The following is an 18,689-nucleotide window of genomic DNA, read 5'->3' as shown; positions in this document are numbered from 1 at the left end:
TTTCACACAGCTTTTCCTCCTGCTAGAACTCTGCTCACTTTCTGTCCGTCTCTGAGCCAGAGGCTGGCCTTGAGAGCTCTGAACTCTCTCTCTCACTCTCTTGATGTCTCCATTTCCTGATGCTCCAGATAGTGATTCCCTCACTGAAGTGTGAGGATAGGGCCCTTCTCTACCCCTTCCTGGAACAGAAGGGCCCCCCGCAGGGGTGAATATGGTGCTCTCTGATGAGCCTCACCCTCCTCTTACAGCGCTAATGGACGAAGACCCCATAAGGACCTCCAAGGGGCTACTGGGGAGGGCGAGGGAGAATCGAACCCTCTACCTTTGACCAGAGATGAGGCAGTCCGGGGGACAGCGCATGAGCCAAGGGGGTGCTAGCCTCTCTGCCTTACGCCTCACCCAGAGAGAAGTCCATCTGAAAACACTTCTCTTAGAGCTTCCCCATAGAAAGCCATCGCCATCATGTGACATCAGCCTTCTCGGGCCAGCCCTTCTCCATCCACTGACAAAGGCTGTTCACTGCCCAGCGCCCCACATCCAATCCCTGTACCTTCTGTACCAGAAGCCCTAGTACATAGGATTCCCAAACTCTCTTGCAGCTCAGCGCGGCAGGTGACCAACTTCTGGCCACAGGGATAGGTGGGTGATGTGTCAATTTTTCGGTCGTTTCCTGAAAAGGAAGGGCAGTGTTCCCTCCTTCCCTTTTCTCCCCACTGCCAAGGTCTTGGGCCCTGGACCCAGGAGATGAGGTGGTGCTCTGCCTTCAACATCCCAGAGCGTGGAAAAGCAACATCGTGGGAGGAACTTGGGTCTTCAACACTGTTGAGGAGTCAGATCACCCACCCAGACTTGTATGCGAGAAATTTCCATTTTGGGGGCGCCTGGGTGGCTTAGTCAGTTAAGCGTCCAACTTCGCTTAGGTCATGATCTCGCGGTTCGTGGGTTCGAGCCCCGCGTCGGGCTCTGTGCTGACTGCCAGCTCAGAGCCTGGAGCCTATTTCAGAGTCTGTCACTCCCTCTCTCTCTGACCCTCCCCTGCTCATGCTGTCTCCCTCTCTCTCTCTCTCTCCTAGAAATAAATAAAACATTAAAAAAAAAAAAGAATGTTAAAAAAAAAAGAAATTTCCATTTTGTCTGAACCCCTGATTTGGAGGGGGGTCTCTGTTACAGCAGTCTAACCACCCCCCCCATGCCTATCCAAGTCCATTCTCTGGTGCCAGGATGCCGATGGGGACAAGATGTATGAGGGGCCTTCTTACTCATGCACGTCCTCAGCCCCTCAGCTCCAGTCACCTAACTCCACGAGGGCTGCTTTCCCAAGTGCCAAAGGGAGCCTTCCAGGTAGATAAGGCACCCCAGACCCCCACCCAATTAATGCCACATGGAAGCACTAGGCAAACATCTCCTTCCCTCAGAATACACAATGTTTTCTTCCCCCAAACTGACCATTCCTCAAGCTTTTCATTGCCTTTGTGAGAAAAGACTCTTCCATGCTCCGAGAACCACGGCACCTTGTCAGGCCAACCCTGTCCTGCGAGGAAGACGGCGAGGAGGAGCTGGAAACGCCTGGGCTTCAGATCTGGGCCCAAGTCTCCTCCTTCCTGCTTCTCAGCTGTGTAGCTTTGCACAATCTCTTAGCCTCTCTGGGCCTCAGTGGGATAACACGCATTGTTTACGGGCTTGTGGAGGGAATCCAAGGTCACACACGTGTACAGTCCCTGGCGGCACGCCTGGCACATAGTAGGTGCTCTCTGAGCTGTGGCTGTTGTTATGGAGGTAAGCGTTGGAATACCGAGGGCACAGGTGGAGCAGAGGCCTGACCCACCTCCCCGGTGCAGGGGGTGCCGGGAAAGGAATGGGCAGCATGGAAGGTGAGAGCAGGGCAGAGCAGGGAGAGGACGGAGGGCACAGCTGTGCTGTCTATCAGCTGTCTCCAGCTCACAGCGTCCCTGCGCCCCATCTCACCCGGCCCCACCCCAGCGCCTCTGCCTGGGCGGGCCACCCTCACCACCGCTACCATTGTCGCCACACCGTCAGCTGCTGTTTCTTGCCTCATCTTCCTTCCTGCCCCTGATAGGGCAGAAAGGGGGACGGGAAGCAGCTGTTTTGCCCAGCAACCTCCTTACCCTATAGGCTAGGGCGGCCAGGGTGGTGGCAGAGAGCCCGGGCGCTGTTGCCAGACAGGCCGGGGTTCTGTCCCCAGCTCTGGTCCTTAAGAGCTGGTGACCTCAGCAAGTTATGTGGCTTGTCTAATCCCTCAATCTCCTTGTCGGCACAATAGGGATAATCGGGCTGCTGAGACGAAGGCATGAGACCACGCATGGGAGTGCCTGGCCAGGTGCCCCTCAGGCGGCAGGTGGCCGATATATGTTAGCAATCCTCGGGCCTGTCTTCGTGCGCATGTGGCCTAGGCGGTCACACCGAGTCCATGCTCAGAAGGGCCCTCCCACTTGGTTTAATGCTCTACCGTCACCATCTCGAACGTCTTCATACTTTAAGTTCTACGCCCAACATGGGGCTCAAACTCACAAACCGAGGTTGAGTCGCATGCTCCGCCTACTGAGCCAATCAGGCACCCCAAAAGTCTTCAGAATTTTGTAACAAGGGGCTCTGCTAGCTACGTAGTTGGCTATTACAGCATCTATTTACTGAGTCTGCTGGCCAGGTGGTGGGTGCGGAAGGGAGGAGAGACCCAGGAGTCTGCTAGAGATGTGGGGCACTGGAGGGCCCTGGGGACTCAGGGGAGATGTTTAAGTCCCTGCCAGGTTGCCAGCCCTTAGATGGAGACACACCCCCCCCCCCCACATACCCTCCCTGGGCACTGGAGCAGAAGGAGTGCCCTCTCCCCAGACAGCCAGGCCAACGGGGCAGCCTCCGGAGCCCACGATTGCCCCCCTCTTCCAACCATCCCCTGACCGAGGGCGAAGGCTTACCTCGGGGCACGCACACCCATGCCCCGGATTTGATACTCTGTATGCCCAGTCAGGGGCCATGTACGAGCTCAGGAGAATGGGAGTTCTGTCCTCAACCTGAACCTCTACATCTTTGGGCTGTTCAAGTACAACGCGATGGGAACGCGAGCTGCCCCGAAGCCCTGCGGTGCCTGGGTCCAGCTGAGTCCTGCTGTTCAGACTGGACTAGCATGGGAGTGAGAGAGGAAGGTGTTAATCACTACTCTGGGTGGCCCAAGGGGGTTGGATGAGCCCCAAGAGATAGGCAATATCTGCTCCTTCTATTGCCTTGATTTAAACCCCCAGGTCAGCATGCTTGGAGAGCAGTCTGGGGGGTCTGAGGCAGCGACTTGAACTCTCAAGAGGCAGGGGCCTTGCAGGAGGCACTCCTTCGAGCTGGAGGTACCCCTGAGCATGAGGAGGACTCATCCCCCAGAGCCGCGGAAAACCACCTCAGGAGGCACATCTGGGACCTGCCGTCTGTGTCCCCTGCTGCTCTGTGAGATCCCAGAGGGCAGGGCCCACCCATTGGGAGGGCTGAGCGGATGTCTGCCGACCTGGCCGTCAGGACCAACGCGCACCCTGCTCCCCATCCATCCCGCACCACCCCAGATGCTGCCTCAGCTCCCCCAGACTCGCCACCACGGCCCAGCCCTCTTCTGTTCCCGGGCCCACGTGTGAGCCTGAGGGTGGCCGAGGCTGGCAGGTGGGGCTGGGCCCTGGATGAGGCCCCTCTGCATCCGCCTCCGGCCACCTGTCCTGAATACTCACTCCCTTCCAGACAGCTGGAGAGCGCCCCGGAGTCTCTGGTTAAGGAGGGGAGGGGGGTGTGGGAAGGTTCTAAGGGAGCTAAGCCAAGGCTGAGGGGAGGCCCTTCTAGCTGATGGGGATGCTGAGTGTGCACGCATGGGGGTGGCTGGGGGAAGTGGGAATTGGGGGTGGGATCTGAGAATGGAATGTGGACTTCATTCTCCTGGGGGCACAGCTGCTTATTTTGATCTTCCCAGTCAGCTGTTGCCTGTTCCTTATCTTGGGGCTCAATCCAGACTCCACCTCCTTCGCTGTTGCTGAGCTGGAGAAGGCAGATATTGTGGGATACAGCCCTGCTCCCTGCCCTCACTGCCTTCTGCTCCAAGCTGCCCAGAGAGACAAGGAGAAACCAGGTCGCTCACAGAAATGCCTGCCCCACACTTCAGAGCCACTCTGTGCCCATCCAGGGGTAACAGGGGCTGGAAAGTGAGTCATCTGACATCAAGACCCACCCCATACACACGATTACCATGACAACCTGAGTCGGCCACCCCAGAGTTGCCTGGATATTTCAGTTTTATTGGTGCCACGGGACTTGAAGGGTCAGCAGACAATGCTGGCTTAGCTGGGGACATGAGGCAGAGGCCGTGGTCGCTCCCCAGGCCACACCAGGACCTCCCCTGGGCTGTCACACCATGTACCTCATGGCAACTTTTTACTTGGCATCTACTGTCTCTGAGAAGACAGTATGAAAATAAGACTTGGGAGCACCTGGGTGGCTCAGTCGGTTAAGCATCTGACTTCGGCTCAGGTCATGATCCCACGGTTCATGGGTTTGAGCCCCAAGTCGGGCTCTGTGCTGACAGCTCAGAGCCTGGAACCTTCTTTGGATTCTGTGTCTCCCTCTCTCTCTCTGCCCCTCCCCGGCTCAAACTCTGTCTTTCTCCCAAAAAGAAACATTTTTAAAAATTTAAAAAAAAAAGAAAAATAAGACTGAGTTTCTGTTTAATTAGGCGAACATGACTCATGACCATCACATTTATCATGTTATTACAGAATCAGAAAATTTAGGGGCGCCTGGGCGGCTCAGTTGGTTAAGCGCCGACTTCAGCTCAGGTCATGATCTCACCATTCATGGGTTTGAGCCCCGCGTCAGGCTCTGTGTTGACAGCCAGCTCGGAGCCTAGAGCCTGCTTCGGAGTCTGTGTCTCCCTCTCATTCTGACCCTCCCCTGCTCACGCTGTCTCTCTCTCTCACCAAAAAAAAAAAAAAAAAAAATTTAAGAAAAAAGAATCATAAAATTTAGGAAAAGGGAAAAAAGTCGGAAACAAATCATGCATAGTTCTCCTGCCTCAAAAAACGACTGCTGGGGTGCCTCGGTGCTTCAGTCGGTTAAGCCTCTGACTCTTGGTTTCGGCTCAGGTTGCGATCTCAAGGTTCGAGAGTTCCGGCCCCATGGAGGGCTCCGCTCTGGCAGCGGGGAGCCTGCTTGGGATTCTCTTTCTCCTTCTCTCTGCCCTTCCCCTGCTCGTTCTCTCTCTCTTGAAATTAATTAATTAATTTAAAAAATAAACAACCACTGCTAACATTACACTATATTTTCTTCCAGTCTTTTCTTGTGTGTGTGTGTGCATGCATGTGTATACATGTGTGTAAAATATATAGTTGTACTATATTGTATGTACAGTTTTGCATCCTGATTTTTTTCTTAACGCTACTACAAAAGTAATTTTTGTGGTATCACATACTTTTGCAGCTGACATTTTACAGGCTACCTAATATTCTCTTTACCAGATATACCATACGTTGCTTAATCATGTTCTATCATGAGGCACATTGGTTGCTTCAAATCTCTGTATATAACAAAACTGTTACCATCCATAACACTTTGATGAAAATCGTCACAAAGTTTTTCTTCCCCACAGTTGGAATTATTTAAAATTAGGACAGAGCCGGGGCGCCTGGGTGGCTTAGTCGGTTGGGCGTCCGACTTTCGCTTGGGTCATGATCTCGCGGTTCGTGGGTTCGAGCCCCGCGTCGGGCTCTGTGCTGACTGCCAGCTCAGAGCCTGGAGCCTGTTTCAGTCTGTGACTCCCTCTCTCTCTGACCCTCCTCTGCTCACGCTCTCTCTCTCTCTCTCCTAGAAATAAATAAAAAATATTAAAAAAAAAAAAAATTAGGACAGAGCCTGGAAGGCAGAATCACCAAGGCAGAAGGTCAGAATATCGCGGAGGCATGTGATTTTATTTTCCTCCTGGGCCCTCTCCCCGCAAGGAGCATGCGATTTCGATACCTATAGCCAAACTGCTTTCTGAAGAGAAAGCTTACCACGTGCCAAGGCCACCAGCAGGGCAAGAACATGCCCACCCATGTAGGTCCACTATTGTGCAAGGACCCCACTCACTCACTCACTGATGGACATCTTATTATGGGCATAAGCCATTATACCTTTTCTAGACCCTTCTTTCTGGGCTATCAAGCATCCAGCCTTTTTCTCCTACAGCACTGCCACTTCCTTTTGGGGGAATCTCCTCTTCCCTAATGCAAATCTAGGAGCCAGCCTGCCTACCTGCACCACAGACATGGGAGGGGCCGGCTCATCCATTCCCACCACTCCTGGCAGGCAGAGGGAACCACTCAGCCGCTGGCATCTTTCCGCGGGACCCTCTGCCCGGCCCTCAGGCACTGAATCAGTTTCTGTCCATTTCCAAACCTGCTTTTCCAGCCTTTTTGGCGTGTCTGAGTTCCCAACCTTCTCCCAATAAATTCCTTTTGCCTCATATTGGACGATCTATTTCTGTTGCTAATAGAACGTTGAAAATACTGAGTGAAACCTCGCCCACTTAGTGTTTTTCCAATTGCAAGTCAGAACACTTAACCAGGTCATGAAGTCATGAAGCTAATCATAACCAGCATTTTTTTTTTTAAATGAAACGACAATATAAAAGAAAATATCAGGGTGACATTATCTGGAGTAAAAGTAAGTATTGCTTAGTGGAACTTGTTTGTTTCATATACATATACATGTATGTGTGTATATAAAATGGGTTAAAATGAAAACATTTCTAGTTTTGAGAAACATTGCCCCAACTGAACTTGAGTTACTTGAGAACAAAGAATGGAGCAATCTCTCCTAGATGTTTTTATATTTCTCCCCACCTCTTTAGTACCCAGGGAAATGTATTTCCTTGCCAAGAGAATGATATATCTCGAGGTCCACCCACTACTTTCTCTTTATTCATAGCTTGACATCTCCTCTTACCCTTTACTTCTTTACTTAGTAATACTTAATGATAATGGACATCTTTTCCTCCTGATCTTTACGTTTCTATTAATGGCACCGACATCCTGCCAGCCACACGGGCTGAAACATTCTGGGGTGGTCCTGACTACTCTCATTTATTGTAGGCGTCCATGGTAGCCTAGTAGGAAAGACTGCATGCAAGCAGCAAAGTATGACATACTTCATCTTAGAAGTATGCATGGTGCCCAACTGGGGAACGGCAGAGCGATTTCGCAGGGCAGATGATTATTCATACCTTCCTACCAAAAAAATTACTAAGTTCTGTTGCTTTTACCTTCAAAATATTTTGCCAAATCACCCCCTTGTTTCCATTTCTATTGGCCTCACCCTGGTTTCAATCCTTGTTACATTTCACGTAGACACTCTCTCTTGCCAACTCTATTCTATTGCCATCCTAGAAATCTTCTTGAAACAGTCTGACCGGGGTGCCTGGGTGGTTCAGTCGGTTAAGCGTCCGACTGTTGATTTTGGCTCAGGTCATGATCTCACAGTTCATGAGTCCGAGTCCTGGGTCGGGCTCTGTGAGCTGACAGGGTGGAGCCTGCTTGGGATTCTCTCCCTCTCTCTCTGTGCCTCCCCCACTCAGTGTGTCTCTCTTTCTCAAAATAAATAAATAAACTTTGAAAAAAAAATAAAAAATAAATAGTTCAGGGGCACCTGGGTGGCTCAGTCGGTTGAGCGTCTGACTTTAGCTCAAGTCATGATCTCACGGTTTGTGGATTCGAGCCCCACATTGGGCTCTGATAGTTTGGAACTTGGAGCCTGCTTCAGATTCCGTGTCTCCCTCTCTCTCTGCCCCTGCCCTGCTTGTGTGATCTGTCTCTAAAAAATAAACATTTAAGAAAAAAATAGTCTGATCATGTCACTTCCTTGCTTGAAAGCCTTCAGTGGCTCCCCATTACCTACTAAATAAAGTCCGAACTCCCCAACCCAACGCTGTTGATTTGGCTTCCGTCACCATCGTTCTATGTCCCACTAGGGCCACAGGTCCTAAGCCAGTTCACAAATGCTCCCTGTCCAACCACGTATGTGAGGCCAGGTTTTCTTCATATACATCAACCAAAATAACACACTGCAACAGATTAAAGCAGAAGCAGACATGATAATCCAGCTGCCTTCTATTAAGTCAGGCATTAAAGAGATTTGCAAAAATGTAAAACAAAGCCACACTTCTCACTAATTTTTATTTTATTTTTTGAAGTAGGCTCCATGCCTAACGTGGGGATTGAACTCACGAACCCTGACGACCCTGAGACCAAGCGTTGCATGCTCTACCGACTCAGCCGGCCAGGTGCCCCCAGCTCACTAATTTTTAATAATTTAATAATATCATTATTTTATAAAAAGAATAGGATATATTCACATGCAATGAGGTTTTTTCTGTTACTTTAAAGGAATTCATACTCTTTTCATTTCTCATTTAAAATCAGAAATTAAATGTCAATAGTCACAACCTTCAAAAACAATAGCTCATCGGGATTCTCAGTAATTTGTAAGGGTGTAATGCCCCAGGCCTCTCCGTTCTTTATGGTCATTCATGTTTCAACCTCTCTGCCTCAGTGTCTTGCTGGAATTTTTAAACCATCAAAAGAAGAAAAAACCAAGAAGTGACACAGTAAAAATAATTTTTGTCGTAAAAATCATAGTGATGCTAGAAATAGCCACTAATTCTTTTAGAATGAAGGAACAACAATACAAAGACTAAGTGAGCCTAATGACTGCCATAGAAATAGGAATTGAAAAATGATGATTTCTACAGTGTGGCTCTCAGTAAAAAAAAAACAACTCAATATTCAGGGAAGTAAAAAATTACAAGGGCCTCCGCCATTTAAAATTGCTCCAGGGATGCCTGGCTGGCTCAGTCAGAAGTGTGAGCGACTCTTAAACTTGGGGTTGTGAGCTGGGGGTCCCAAGTTAGATGTAGAAATTACTAAAAACAAACAGACAAACTTTAAAATAAAATAGCTCCTGAAGTCCACTCCTATTTTCTCAAATGGTGTCTCTGAGAAGAAATTTCTGGTTAATCCACCCCAAAGCAACTGCTCCTTCCTCCAGATCCTTAAACCTTTCCTGTGGCCCGGGGAGCCCCTAAGAACCCAGGAGCAAACACATACTGAATTCCTAACTGTGCCAATTTAACTATCACAGACTGATTTATATCCACTGGCGGGGCTACTCATCAACCACAGAAACTTAGGTATTATTTATACAATGTGATCCTTTACCTCAGGCTCAACATCACGTTCAACCAAGGACCTGGCCATCTGTTCCAATGACAACTGTCCAGGCTGGACATTCTCAGAGATGGGGGAGAACGCCTAAACTATGTATCCTGCGTTTTATGAGCACTTTAAGGAGACTTTAATAATAATTTTGAGGTGGATTTGTTTTTACACTGACCTTGAACCCAGCACTGCATAAAAATGTGGCTCCGCTACAAACGAGGAATGGACAAGACCTCTGAGCCTTACAGGTGATGCTGGAGGGACATACCAGGGGGCCGAGCCCAGGATCCCAGGCCTGTGCGGGCCTGTCCTCTGCACGGGGCATGTGGCATCCTTCCTGGGCCAGGGTGGCTGCCCATCTCTGGGTGGGGTGCCTTGAAAGTGAAGTTTGCAGGCCCAGCACTAGGACGCAGCTTAACCACCGACTCCAGAGCCGTGCCCTCAGCCACTGCCCCGGGGCCACACCCTGATCAAAGCCTGAGTCTGGAGGACAGAAAGCAAAGGAAAAGGAGCGTTGGAGGGGGAGCTGGAGGAAAAACTGGTGTGCACCATCACCGCAGATGGGTGGCTGTGGTCGGGCTGATTCATCCAGGGCTCCCCAGATAGGTCAGGGCCCCACCCCACCTAGCAAAGCTCATATCACCACCACCCACTCCTGCTTCCTGGATCTGTGTGACACCTGACCTGCCTGCTGGGGCAGGGCTGGGCCATCCTTGCTCCTTCCTTTCCTTTTTGCTTGGCTATGGATACCCTGAAGTTCAGGTCAAGAGCACTGAGGGATGGAGGAGGCTCTGGGCTCGCCTAGGGTACGCGTCCCCACACCAGCACAGCTCCGCACAGACATGCGACACACAAATATACATCACACAAGGAGATGGCCCAGGCGCCTGCTCAGTGTGTCCTGAGGCTGTGTCCAAGCCAGCGTCTCAACAGAACCCCAGGGCCTTCTCACACTCCCCCTGGTGGGGGGGGCATGCACTTGCGCGAGCACACACACAAGCACACACAAAGGGCAGGAAAAGTCCAACTCCGGTTAGAGTTCTTTCAGCTACCCGGCACTCAGGACAGACTCGCTGCATGACCTTGGGCAAGTTACGTAACCTCTGTGCCTCAGTTTCTTCATCTGTAAAATAAAGGGAAGCTCATGGGATTCTTGGGAGGAGTGAGAAATGAGTTAATGACCGTGCGTGTTTATTATAAACATCCTGACCTACTAATGGTACATTCTCTCCAGAGGCATTCACAACAGTCCCTGGCATATGGGAGTATTGTGCAAAAGACATCATTATCTGCAATGTGTTTGCTTGCCGTGCGCCTGGGAAGAAATGAGGGTTCAGAGAAAATCCACACAACAGATTCCTGCAAGGAATGCCAAAAATGACTCCCAGAAACTGTGTCAGAGGAAAGGCAGGGAAGAAGCAGGACTTTCTGAGGATGGCCCAGGAGGCACGAAGCTTATGTCCAGTGGTTGTAAAGAGAATTTTTTTGAGTTAGAACTCAAGAGGCTGGGCCCGAGCAGGAAAAAGACGGTCTCCTTGGAGACAGAGAGATCCAAGAGAAAAACTCAGCCTGGTCCTAGAGGTGGAATCAAGTCAATTCCAGGAAAAAATAGAGGTTGCCTCTGGGACCAACAGGTACCAGCTGACTAGAGGGAAACAGGAGAGGACCTGGGTAAAAACTAGAATGTTCCACACTCTGGCCTATGCTCAGCTACCCGGTACATCTGAGAGTCTGTAACCCCAAGATCCTCTCTCACTGTGATGAAAATAGATTGCACATGTGAACAGCCTCCAAGTTTGTGGTTCTGCAATAGATACTGTTTAAAGAAAAGGGGATGGAGCTGGAAGGAAGGGGAAACGCAGCCTTGACTCTTGGGAGCCTAGCGTTGGGAGGAAGCAAGCCCCCCCCCCATAACCCAAAGACAGCTTGCGATAGCCACTTGCCAGGGAGGCACAATCCCCCCTCCCCCGGGTCTTATCCAGAGCAGATTCCTCAGCCCCCCCGCAGTGAGCTCAGGAAAGAGTCTGTGAAGGATAGACAGACGCCTTCCTGGGGACAGGCAGCCTGGGGGCCCTCTGCGCCCCATCCTCTCTCCCCCTCGCAGGCCCCTCTTCCCATAGCCTCCAACATTTCCAGCTGGAGCCTAAGTTGGAGCCTGAGGTCTGCATCTGAGGCCCTGCTCCGCTTCCTTTCCCAGAACTCAGGGCCCCCAGGGGAGGGGCAGGAGGAGCCGCCTGGAGGGAAGAGAACAGAGGACACGGAGGGAGGGCGAGTTGGAGCAGACAAAGCTGGGGCCAGAACTGGGAGTTTCTGGGACAGTCCCAATTTCAAGTATTCTGTCCAACTGTCTGACCACAGGCCAGAACTTGTGGGCTGGTATTTATTTTAGAAAAAAGGATGAAATGGAGTTCTAAGGTAGGACAGTGAGGAAAGGAAGCAGGGCTGCCTCTTTGTTTGGGGATAGCCCCCATGCCGGCCCCCAGCGGCTCAGGCTGGAAGACAATTAGGATGATGACATGACCACGGAGATATCACTCATGGGGACTTATGACCTTTTTGGCACTCGCAGGGCTTTGTATGTATGATGTATACATGTGGTCCGCACCCTAGTGCAGAGGGTGGGCTCCGAAGCCTCAGCTCCTTACTCTGTGTTCCTACTCTGTGCCTCAGTTTCCCTGTCTGTAATGACATGACAGTGCCTCCCTTGCAGAAATGCCGCGAGGACAAAAAAGATAGTATTTGTCATATAGTATGCATTCAAGGAATATCAGCCATTATTCTTTTTTTATTTTTTTAATAGGTTTTTTTTTTTTTTAAATTTCTAGGAGAGAGAGAGAGACAGCGTGAGCAGGGGAGGGTCAGAGAGAGAGGGAGTCACAGACTGAAACAGGCTCCAGGCTCTGAGCTGGCAGTCAGCACAGAGCCCGACGCAGGGCTTGAACCCACGAACCGCGAGATCATGACCCAAGCGAAAGTCGGACGCTTAACCGACTAAGCCACCCAGGCGCCCCATTCTTTTTTTAATTTATTGTTTTTTGGGGAGAGAGAGAGTGCATAAGTTGGGGAGAAAGGCAGAGAGAGAGAATCTTAAGGAGGCTCCACGCTCAGTGCAGAACCCGACGGAGGGCTTGATTCCACAACCCTGGGATCGTGACCTGAGCTGAAATCAAGAGTCAGACTCTCATGAGCCACCCAGGAGCCCCAATATCAGCCATTATTAATCCCCACAATGACCCAATGAGGTAGGGACTATAGTTAACACTCAATTGGCAGATGACGAAATTCAGTTTCACATGAGCAGGAAGGAACCAAGCTAAGACACAAACCGGGGTGGTTTCTCTACTGGGCGCTGGTTCTCTGGACCATTCCATAAGAGAAAGCACGGAGGGGTGGTGCTGTGCACAAACTTTACAGCCAAAGGGCCAAGTCAAACTTCCAGCTCAGCCCCTGACCAGCTGTATGAATAGAAGCCAGCTGTTTAACCCTTGTGCCTTGCTTTGTTCATCTATAAAATGGACACCCTGCCTCATACGATTGTTGGGGGAAGGGGGTACAGGAGTTATGAAGTATCTGGAACACTACTTGTTATGGCCTCTTTCTCTGGGCCTCCCCTCTATGGTGCCCTCTGGCCACAGGGCTTGTAACTGCATTCTGTCCCTGCCCAGACTGGGCTCTGCCTGCTGGTGGCTGGGCCAGTGGCTCTGTTAACTTTCTAAGGAGCTAAGCGGACACCAGGCAACCCCTCTCCTACCTCCCATTTCTAGCCAAAGCTTGGGCCCCTGCTCTCTCATCTAAGATGGCTGTCTCTCTCAGGGTGGGAGAAGCAGCCACTGAGGGCGAATGGTTTCAGAGCCGCAGCTTTTGAGGCTTCTTCAAGGATATGACATGGCACGCCTTTGCAAGGTACGAAAGGCCATGCCCGTGGGTTCCGTGGTGGGAGACTAAGAGTGCATTTTATGGGGGTTGCACTGGGTCAAAAGTGGCGCGCTGGGCCCTGGTGTGTAGGTAGCTGGGGCAGGGGTGAGGGAGGGGCCCATGAAACCAGCCAGCGGCTGAAGGACCAGATGGCGCTCTTTACCCAATTTTAGCAGCCGGTGGACAACACTCTGGGCAACAGCCCCACCTGGTGGACAGACAGGGACCATCACCGGCCAAAGAACCCGGGAGAGCCAAGGGCCGACCCGGAAGGGGGAAGCAGGTGAGTCATCACATGGGAGGTCTGGAGGTGGGAGCAGCTTTGAGGTCTTCTCCTCGCTTAGCAGAAGCCCCTCCTACGCATGTGCTCTAGACTCCCTCAGACGAGGAGCTCACTTCTTCAGATGATGATTAGGCAATTATTTGCTAGAAAGTTCTTATGCTTTTTGGAAATCTGCCTCCACCAGTGCCCCCACCCCCTACCAGGGGGTTTCCAAAGGCAACCTGTCAAATACCTGAACACAGCTATAATATCCCTCCTAAATCTTATTTGCTACAACGGTCCAGAGTTTGACCTCAACCCTTCACCCACTGCATCTTTCCTTCACGTGGTGATCCTTTTTTAATATATTAATTTCCAAGGAATTGCTGCCAATCCTATACCTAAGGCACCCCTCCCCCAACAACATTCTTTTAAAAACCTCTTTGGAGCTCTACCTCCTACTCTTCACGGTCCGATATACATTGATGTTCTGATTTGGGGCTTCATTTAAATGTCGAGAGCACAGGCTCTGCAATCAAATACACCGGCATTCAAACCTGGGATCTGCCACTTACTAGCTATGTGACGTAGGGGAAGTTTCTTGGCCTCTCTGGGTTTCCTTTTCCTCGTCTGTAAATTGGGGATAGAGGTATTTACTGTCTGGTGTTGTCCTGAATATCAAATGAAATAAGGCAAGTAAAACACTTGGGAAAGCTCCTGGCAGCACCTTTCAGCCCCTAAGTGGCCATGATAAGCACATTTCTCTGAGTTTAGGGCTGGAGGGAGTGCTTTGGGCAAGAGAGCGGTGAAAGGGCAGAGAAACAGAGAAAAGAAGACCTTCTGGAGTTACTCGGCCTTTACCAACCCGTGCGAATCCCAGGTGAAATTCAACCAAAGGGGACCTTGCTCTGGTCCCATTTCCGGAGATGTTTCTGGCCAACCTCCTTCACCCCCCACCGCCACCGCCACTGTAACAGAGGCAGGTCCTGACAACTCTTTGAAACTCGGAGGGTTTAAAATTTAAATGTCTTTGAGGTCAAGAGAAACACACCAAAATAAACATACCTACTTCTGAACAGAGAAAGGGAAACTTGGCAGGCGCCCCAGAACTTTCCCCACCCCCAGCCCTCCCTAAACTTCCTCTTGTGGTTTCTCAAGAGCACAACCTGTTCTCCTCACCCAAGAAAGTGCCCCGGGGCAGGGGGCCGGGGCCTGCATCGCACCCCACCCTGTGACAAGGGAGAAAAGTATGTGAGGCAGAAAAGCCGCCTGGAGGTCTATCCAGTTCTGAATTTCACAACCTGCTTACCTGTTACCTTGATGTGGCCCCTGTGGCCGCCCCCCTACCCTTAACTGCCAGCAGCGACACCCCTCCCCCTCCCCCCCAAAGACAGATGCACAATGTGGTTTGACTGCAGGCAGAGGGGGACCGCTTCAGGCCTCGCCAGATCTGTGCAGAGAGGGCTCTGGTGAAAAACCTAGAGTTTCAATGGAAGGCAATGGAAAGGTGGGCGGAATCCCAAGAACCTCTGCCCTGTGGCCTGGCTCCCATCATGGGCAAGGTCCTAGCCTGCTTGGAGGGACGGGGTCAGATACACAGATTGGCTTTGGGATGCAGCCTCAGTCGGGGAAGAGAGGGGAACATCTTAAGACTGCTGCCACTACCTGACCTTCTTCCTTACCCAGCTACCTACCAAGTTGGACGGTTCCTCTTGGGATCTAAAATATAAAGGCCTCCGCTATTCTCAAAGATTCCCAGCAAAAGAGGTGTCTTTGACACAGATTCTGGCACATCACATCCATGTTGCTTTCTTCCTGGCATCAAACCTGTTTGTTCTCTTGATGAGTGAGGCTTATTCAACACACACACACACACACACACACACACACACACACAGCCATAAAGAAAGCATACCAGCCCCTGTGTAGTCCTTACAAGCCTACTCCAGACCTGCAGGAGCTCCATGGAAACCGTTACCATCCCCAATGCTCAGCTAAAAGGTTTCTCTCCTCCATACCACCCAAGACACAGGACCTTCTGGAAACTCCCAAGTCCCTGGTTCAAGTGAACATTCTATGTGGTCAATCAAGGAGGCAGGTTAGTCTAGTGGTTAGTATAGGGCCACTCAGGTCAAGTGACCTGGATTTCAATCTCAGCGCTGCCATTTATTGCCATTTATTTCTGGTGTACTCTCTCTCTCTTTTTTTTTTAATGCTTATTTATTTGAGGGAGAGAGAGAGCAAGCAGGGGAGGTGCAGTGACAGGGGAGATAGATGATTAGAAGCGGGCTCTGCACTGACAGCGGAGAGCCCACCGTGGGGCTTGAACCCACGAACCGTGAGACCATGACCTGAGCCAAAGTTGGACACTCAACTGACTGAGCCACCCAGGTGCCCCTCTGGTGTACTCTTTAGAAAAATTATTTAGGAGCTCCTGGGTGGTTCAGTTGGTTAAATGTCCGACTTCGGCTCAGGTCATGATCTCACAGTTCGTGGGTTCCAGCCCTACGTCAGGCTCTGTGCTGACAGCTCAGAGCCTGGAGCCTGCTTCTGATTCTGTGATTCAGTGTCTCCCTTTCGCTCTCTGCCCCTTACCCACTTGTGCTCTGTCTCTGTCTCTGAACAATAAAAAACAATGTTTTTAAAAAAATAGAAAAATGATTTACAGGGGCGCCTGGATGGTTCAGTTCATTAAGCGCCCAACTCTTGGTTTCAGCACAGGTCATGATCTCATGGTTCGTGAGTTCGAGCCCCACATCCGGCTCTGTGCTAACAGTCCGGAGCCTGTTTGGGATTCTCTCCCTCCCTCTCTCTCTGCTCCTCCCCACTCACACTGTCTCTCTCTCTCAAAATAAATAAACTTAAATAAAAGAAAGAAAACTGACTTATCTCCTCTGTGCCTAGGTTTTCTCATCTATACAATGGAGATAAGCCTACTGCTTACCTCACAGGACTTAAGATTAAATAAGACATTACACCCCAAACATTAAGTACTATACTATGACAGTACTATATAAGTGTCAGCTAGTATTCTGAACCCTTCAGGGAAGGAAACAGAAAAGAGGAGGCATTTAGGACCACGGAGATCATGGCTTCAAGGACTAGGATCCTACTGGAATTCTCAGACACGCTTTTGATTCCAAATTCTAGGCAAAGTAGCTCTGGCTTGTTTACCATTATAACCCCAACATCTCCCCTGTGCAGAGAGAGTATGACCATAGCAAACAGGTGGTGAATGAATTCATCAGATGTTGTATCAGTCATCCCTCCAAGGAGCCCACGAATCGAAAGAACATTAGAATCTGCAGGAATGCATTGGACGATCCAGTTCTCTTCACCCATGTCTGGTCCCCATGAGAACTGAGGTGAGGCGCGTAGAGGAAACAGTGGACAGCCCTACAGTCCAAAGATGGGAAGTGGGTACCCCAACAATGTGTGGATGCTCACACAACCCTCAGGGGGACTCCAGGCAGCACCCAGCTGGAAATTTCTGGATTCTTAGGGACCAGTCCAGACACCTGCCTTTCCCTTAATTCATCCTGTTCATTCCCACCTCTTCTTCATGCCTGGACAGTGGGTTAAGAAGAGTAGGAATGCCTTCTGGGTCCTCACTGCATCCCAATGCCCAACACCACAGTCAGGGTCACTCTCCCCAAAGGCTTCCTACCACTTCTCTGCCTGGTGGCTATCCATCACTCAGAATCTAACTCCTCGTCGTCTTCTCTCTGAAGCCTCACTAGCCAGCACAGCTTGGTGCTTTGTCTCTCCACACTAATTACAGAAGAGTAACATCATGGCGCCCCTCAGCATCCCATAAACCCTAGACACATAGTAGGCGCTCAGTGTTCGCAAATGAAACCATTATGCTTCCTTAGTAACAGTAACCAATTTCTTCTAGTCTTGTTAATACGTTAAAAAAACACAGAAGAGGTTTCTGTACCCATCAGACACCAGAGGGGTCCCTCCTTCCAGACCTGTCCTCTGACCTCCTCCCTCCGTTCTGACTGGCAGGAGGACTCGAAGGCTCCTTGCCCACATGGGTTCTGCCTTCCTACTCGCCTCCCACCCCTATGTCTGAAGTACGAAGAACGACAACTCAGTGAAGACCACTGGGCATCTAGGTCAGCTTGGAGAGGGACAGTACCGACAGAGCTCAGGGCTTTCGGGGACTTCTCTGCCCTTCCAATAGGTGCAGAAGAGAAAGGGAGCCTAGCTTTGGGGGACAACGGGGAGGTGACGAGGGACCGGTGACCTCCTTAACCCACCCATCTCAGACCCCTACCCCAGGCGTCCAGCCTGAGTTTGGCGGCCCCAGAGAAGGGTGGAGATGCTGACACCCCATCAACCTAGGCTTTTCCAGCCTCCAAGCCTACCTCCATAGCAGGTGAGCCCCGCGGAGCACGGATTGTGGCCTCACTGTGCTGCCGCCTCTGGCTTCCGTCTTTGGGGAGGTGGCGGGTGGCCCCCTCCAGCTGTGCAGAGGGGCGTGCACCCCTCCACCAGGCGCCTCAACAGAACCAGTCTCCACCCCCGCGGGCGCCGCGTGTTTACAAAGTCCGCGCCGCGGATCCCGAGTTTAAAGCTGGGCAGGAAGTGGGGAAGAGGGGGCGGGGGAGACAAAGGAGCTGGGTGCTGGGTTCTGCTAAAGTTTGGGCCCCAACTCCTTCCAGTGCGGCGCGCAGCCCGCCCCGCAGACCCCGACCCACGTGCCCTAGGTGAGGGGGCGGGGAACGCCCCCAGACTCAGGTGAGCAGGTCGGGTGGGTGTGGCCAGGTTCCCAGATCCCTGCCCTCCAGGCGTGCGCCTTTCATTCACGCCTTGCGCAGGAAATAAACAACCCTATGTGCTGTTTCTTGACGTACTATATGTCTGGCACCGTGCCAGACCCTTTGTATGAGTTCATTTTCTTTTGTGCTAATAATCCCACCCCGGTTTCACAAAAGAGGAAACTGAGACACAGTAAGGTTAGGTAAGGTGCCCGAAGTCCCACACCTGGCGAGTGTTAGGATTCAAACCCAGCGTCCGCGCCCTCCCAGGCACTCGCAAACGGAGCAGAAAGAGGCGCGGTGCGGTCCCTGGTCCCCGCCCGGAGAGCCCCCACCCAGAACGGCTGATGAGGGAGTACAGACACAGAAAATCACAAGCACCGCGTGGACGTACCGCTCTGGGAAGGAGGCAGGCACCGGACAGCCTCCCGCCGCCTGCGCTTCCCGGCTTGCCCCGCAAATACCTGCGGATTGAAGGAGAGAAGACAGCGGACGCAGCGGAAGATCTGGGCTATC

At 51.3% G+C, this 18,689-nt stretch overlaps 1 protein-coding gene across 3 annotated transcripts in view; it reads right to left on the bottom strand.

The window, feature by feature from the left end:
• Positions 1 to 18,630, bottom strand: part of CCND3 (cyclin D3) — a 103,947-nt gene extending 85,317 nt beyond the window's left edge. The window contains exon 1 of one of the 3 annotated variants that reach the window (XM_077764971.1): positions 18,568 to 18,630. Coding sequence is in view for 2 of the 3 variants with exons in the window: in XM_077764970.1 (XP_077621096.1) it covers positions 17,781 to 17,786 (6 nt within the window). In the remaining variant the exon portion in view is untranslated. Of the gene's footprint in view, positions 1 to 17,780; positions 17,958 to 18,567 lie in introns of those variants that run through there. The other 2 variants (XM_077764970.1, XM_077764969.1) reach the window with 2 other exon arrangements.
• Between the last annotated feature and the right edge of the window lie 59 nt (positions 18,631 to 18,689).

Source organism: Crocuta crocuta, unplaced genomic scaffold (assembly GCF_008692635.1).
Source record: "Crocuta crocuta isolate KB4526 unplaced genomic scaffold, BGI_CrCroc_1.0 scaffold44, whole genome shotgun sequence".
Taxonomy (NCBI): domain Eukaryota; kingdom Metazoa; phylum Chordata; class Mammalia; order Carnivora; family Hyaenidae; genus Crocuta; species Crocuta crocuta.
The sequence above is the reverse complement of the archived record's forward strand: the minus strand, read 5'-3'. Positions and strand labels throughout refer to the sequence as shown.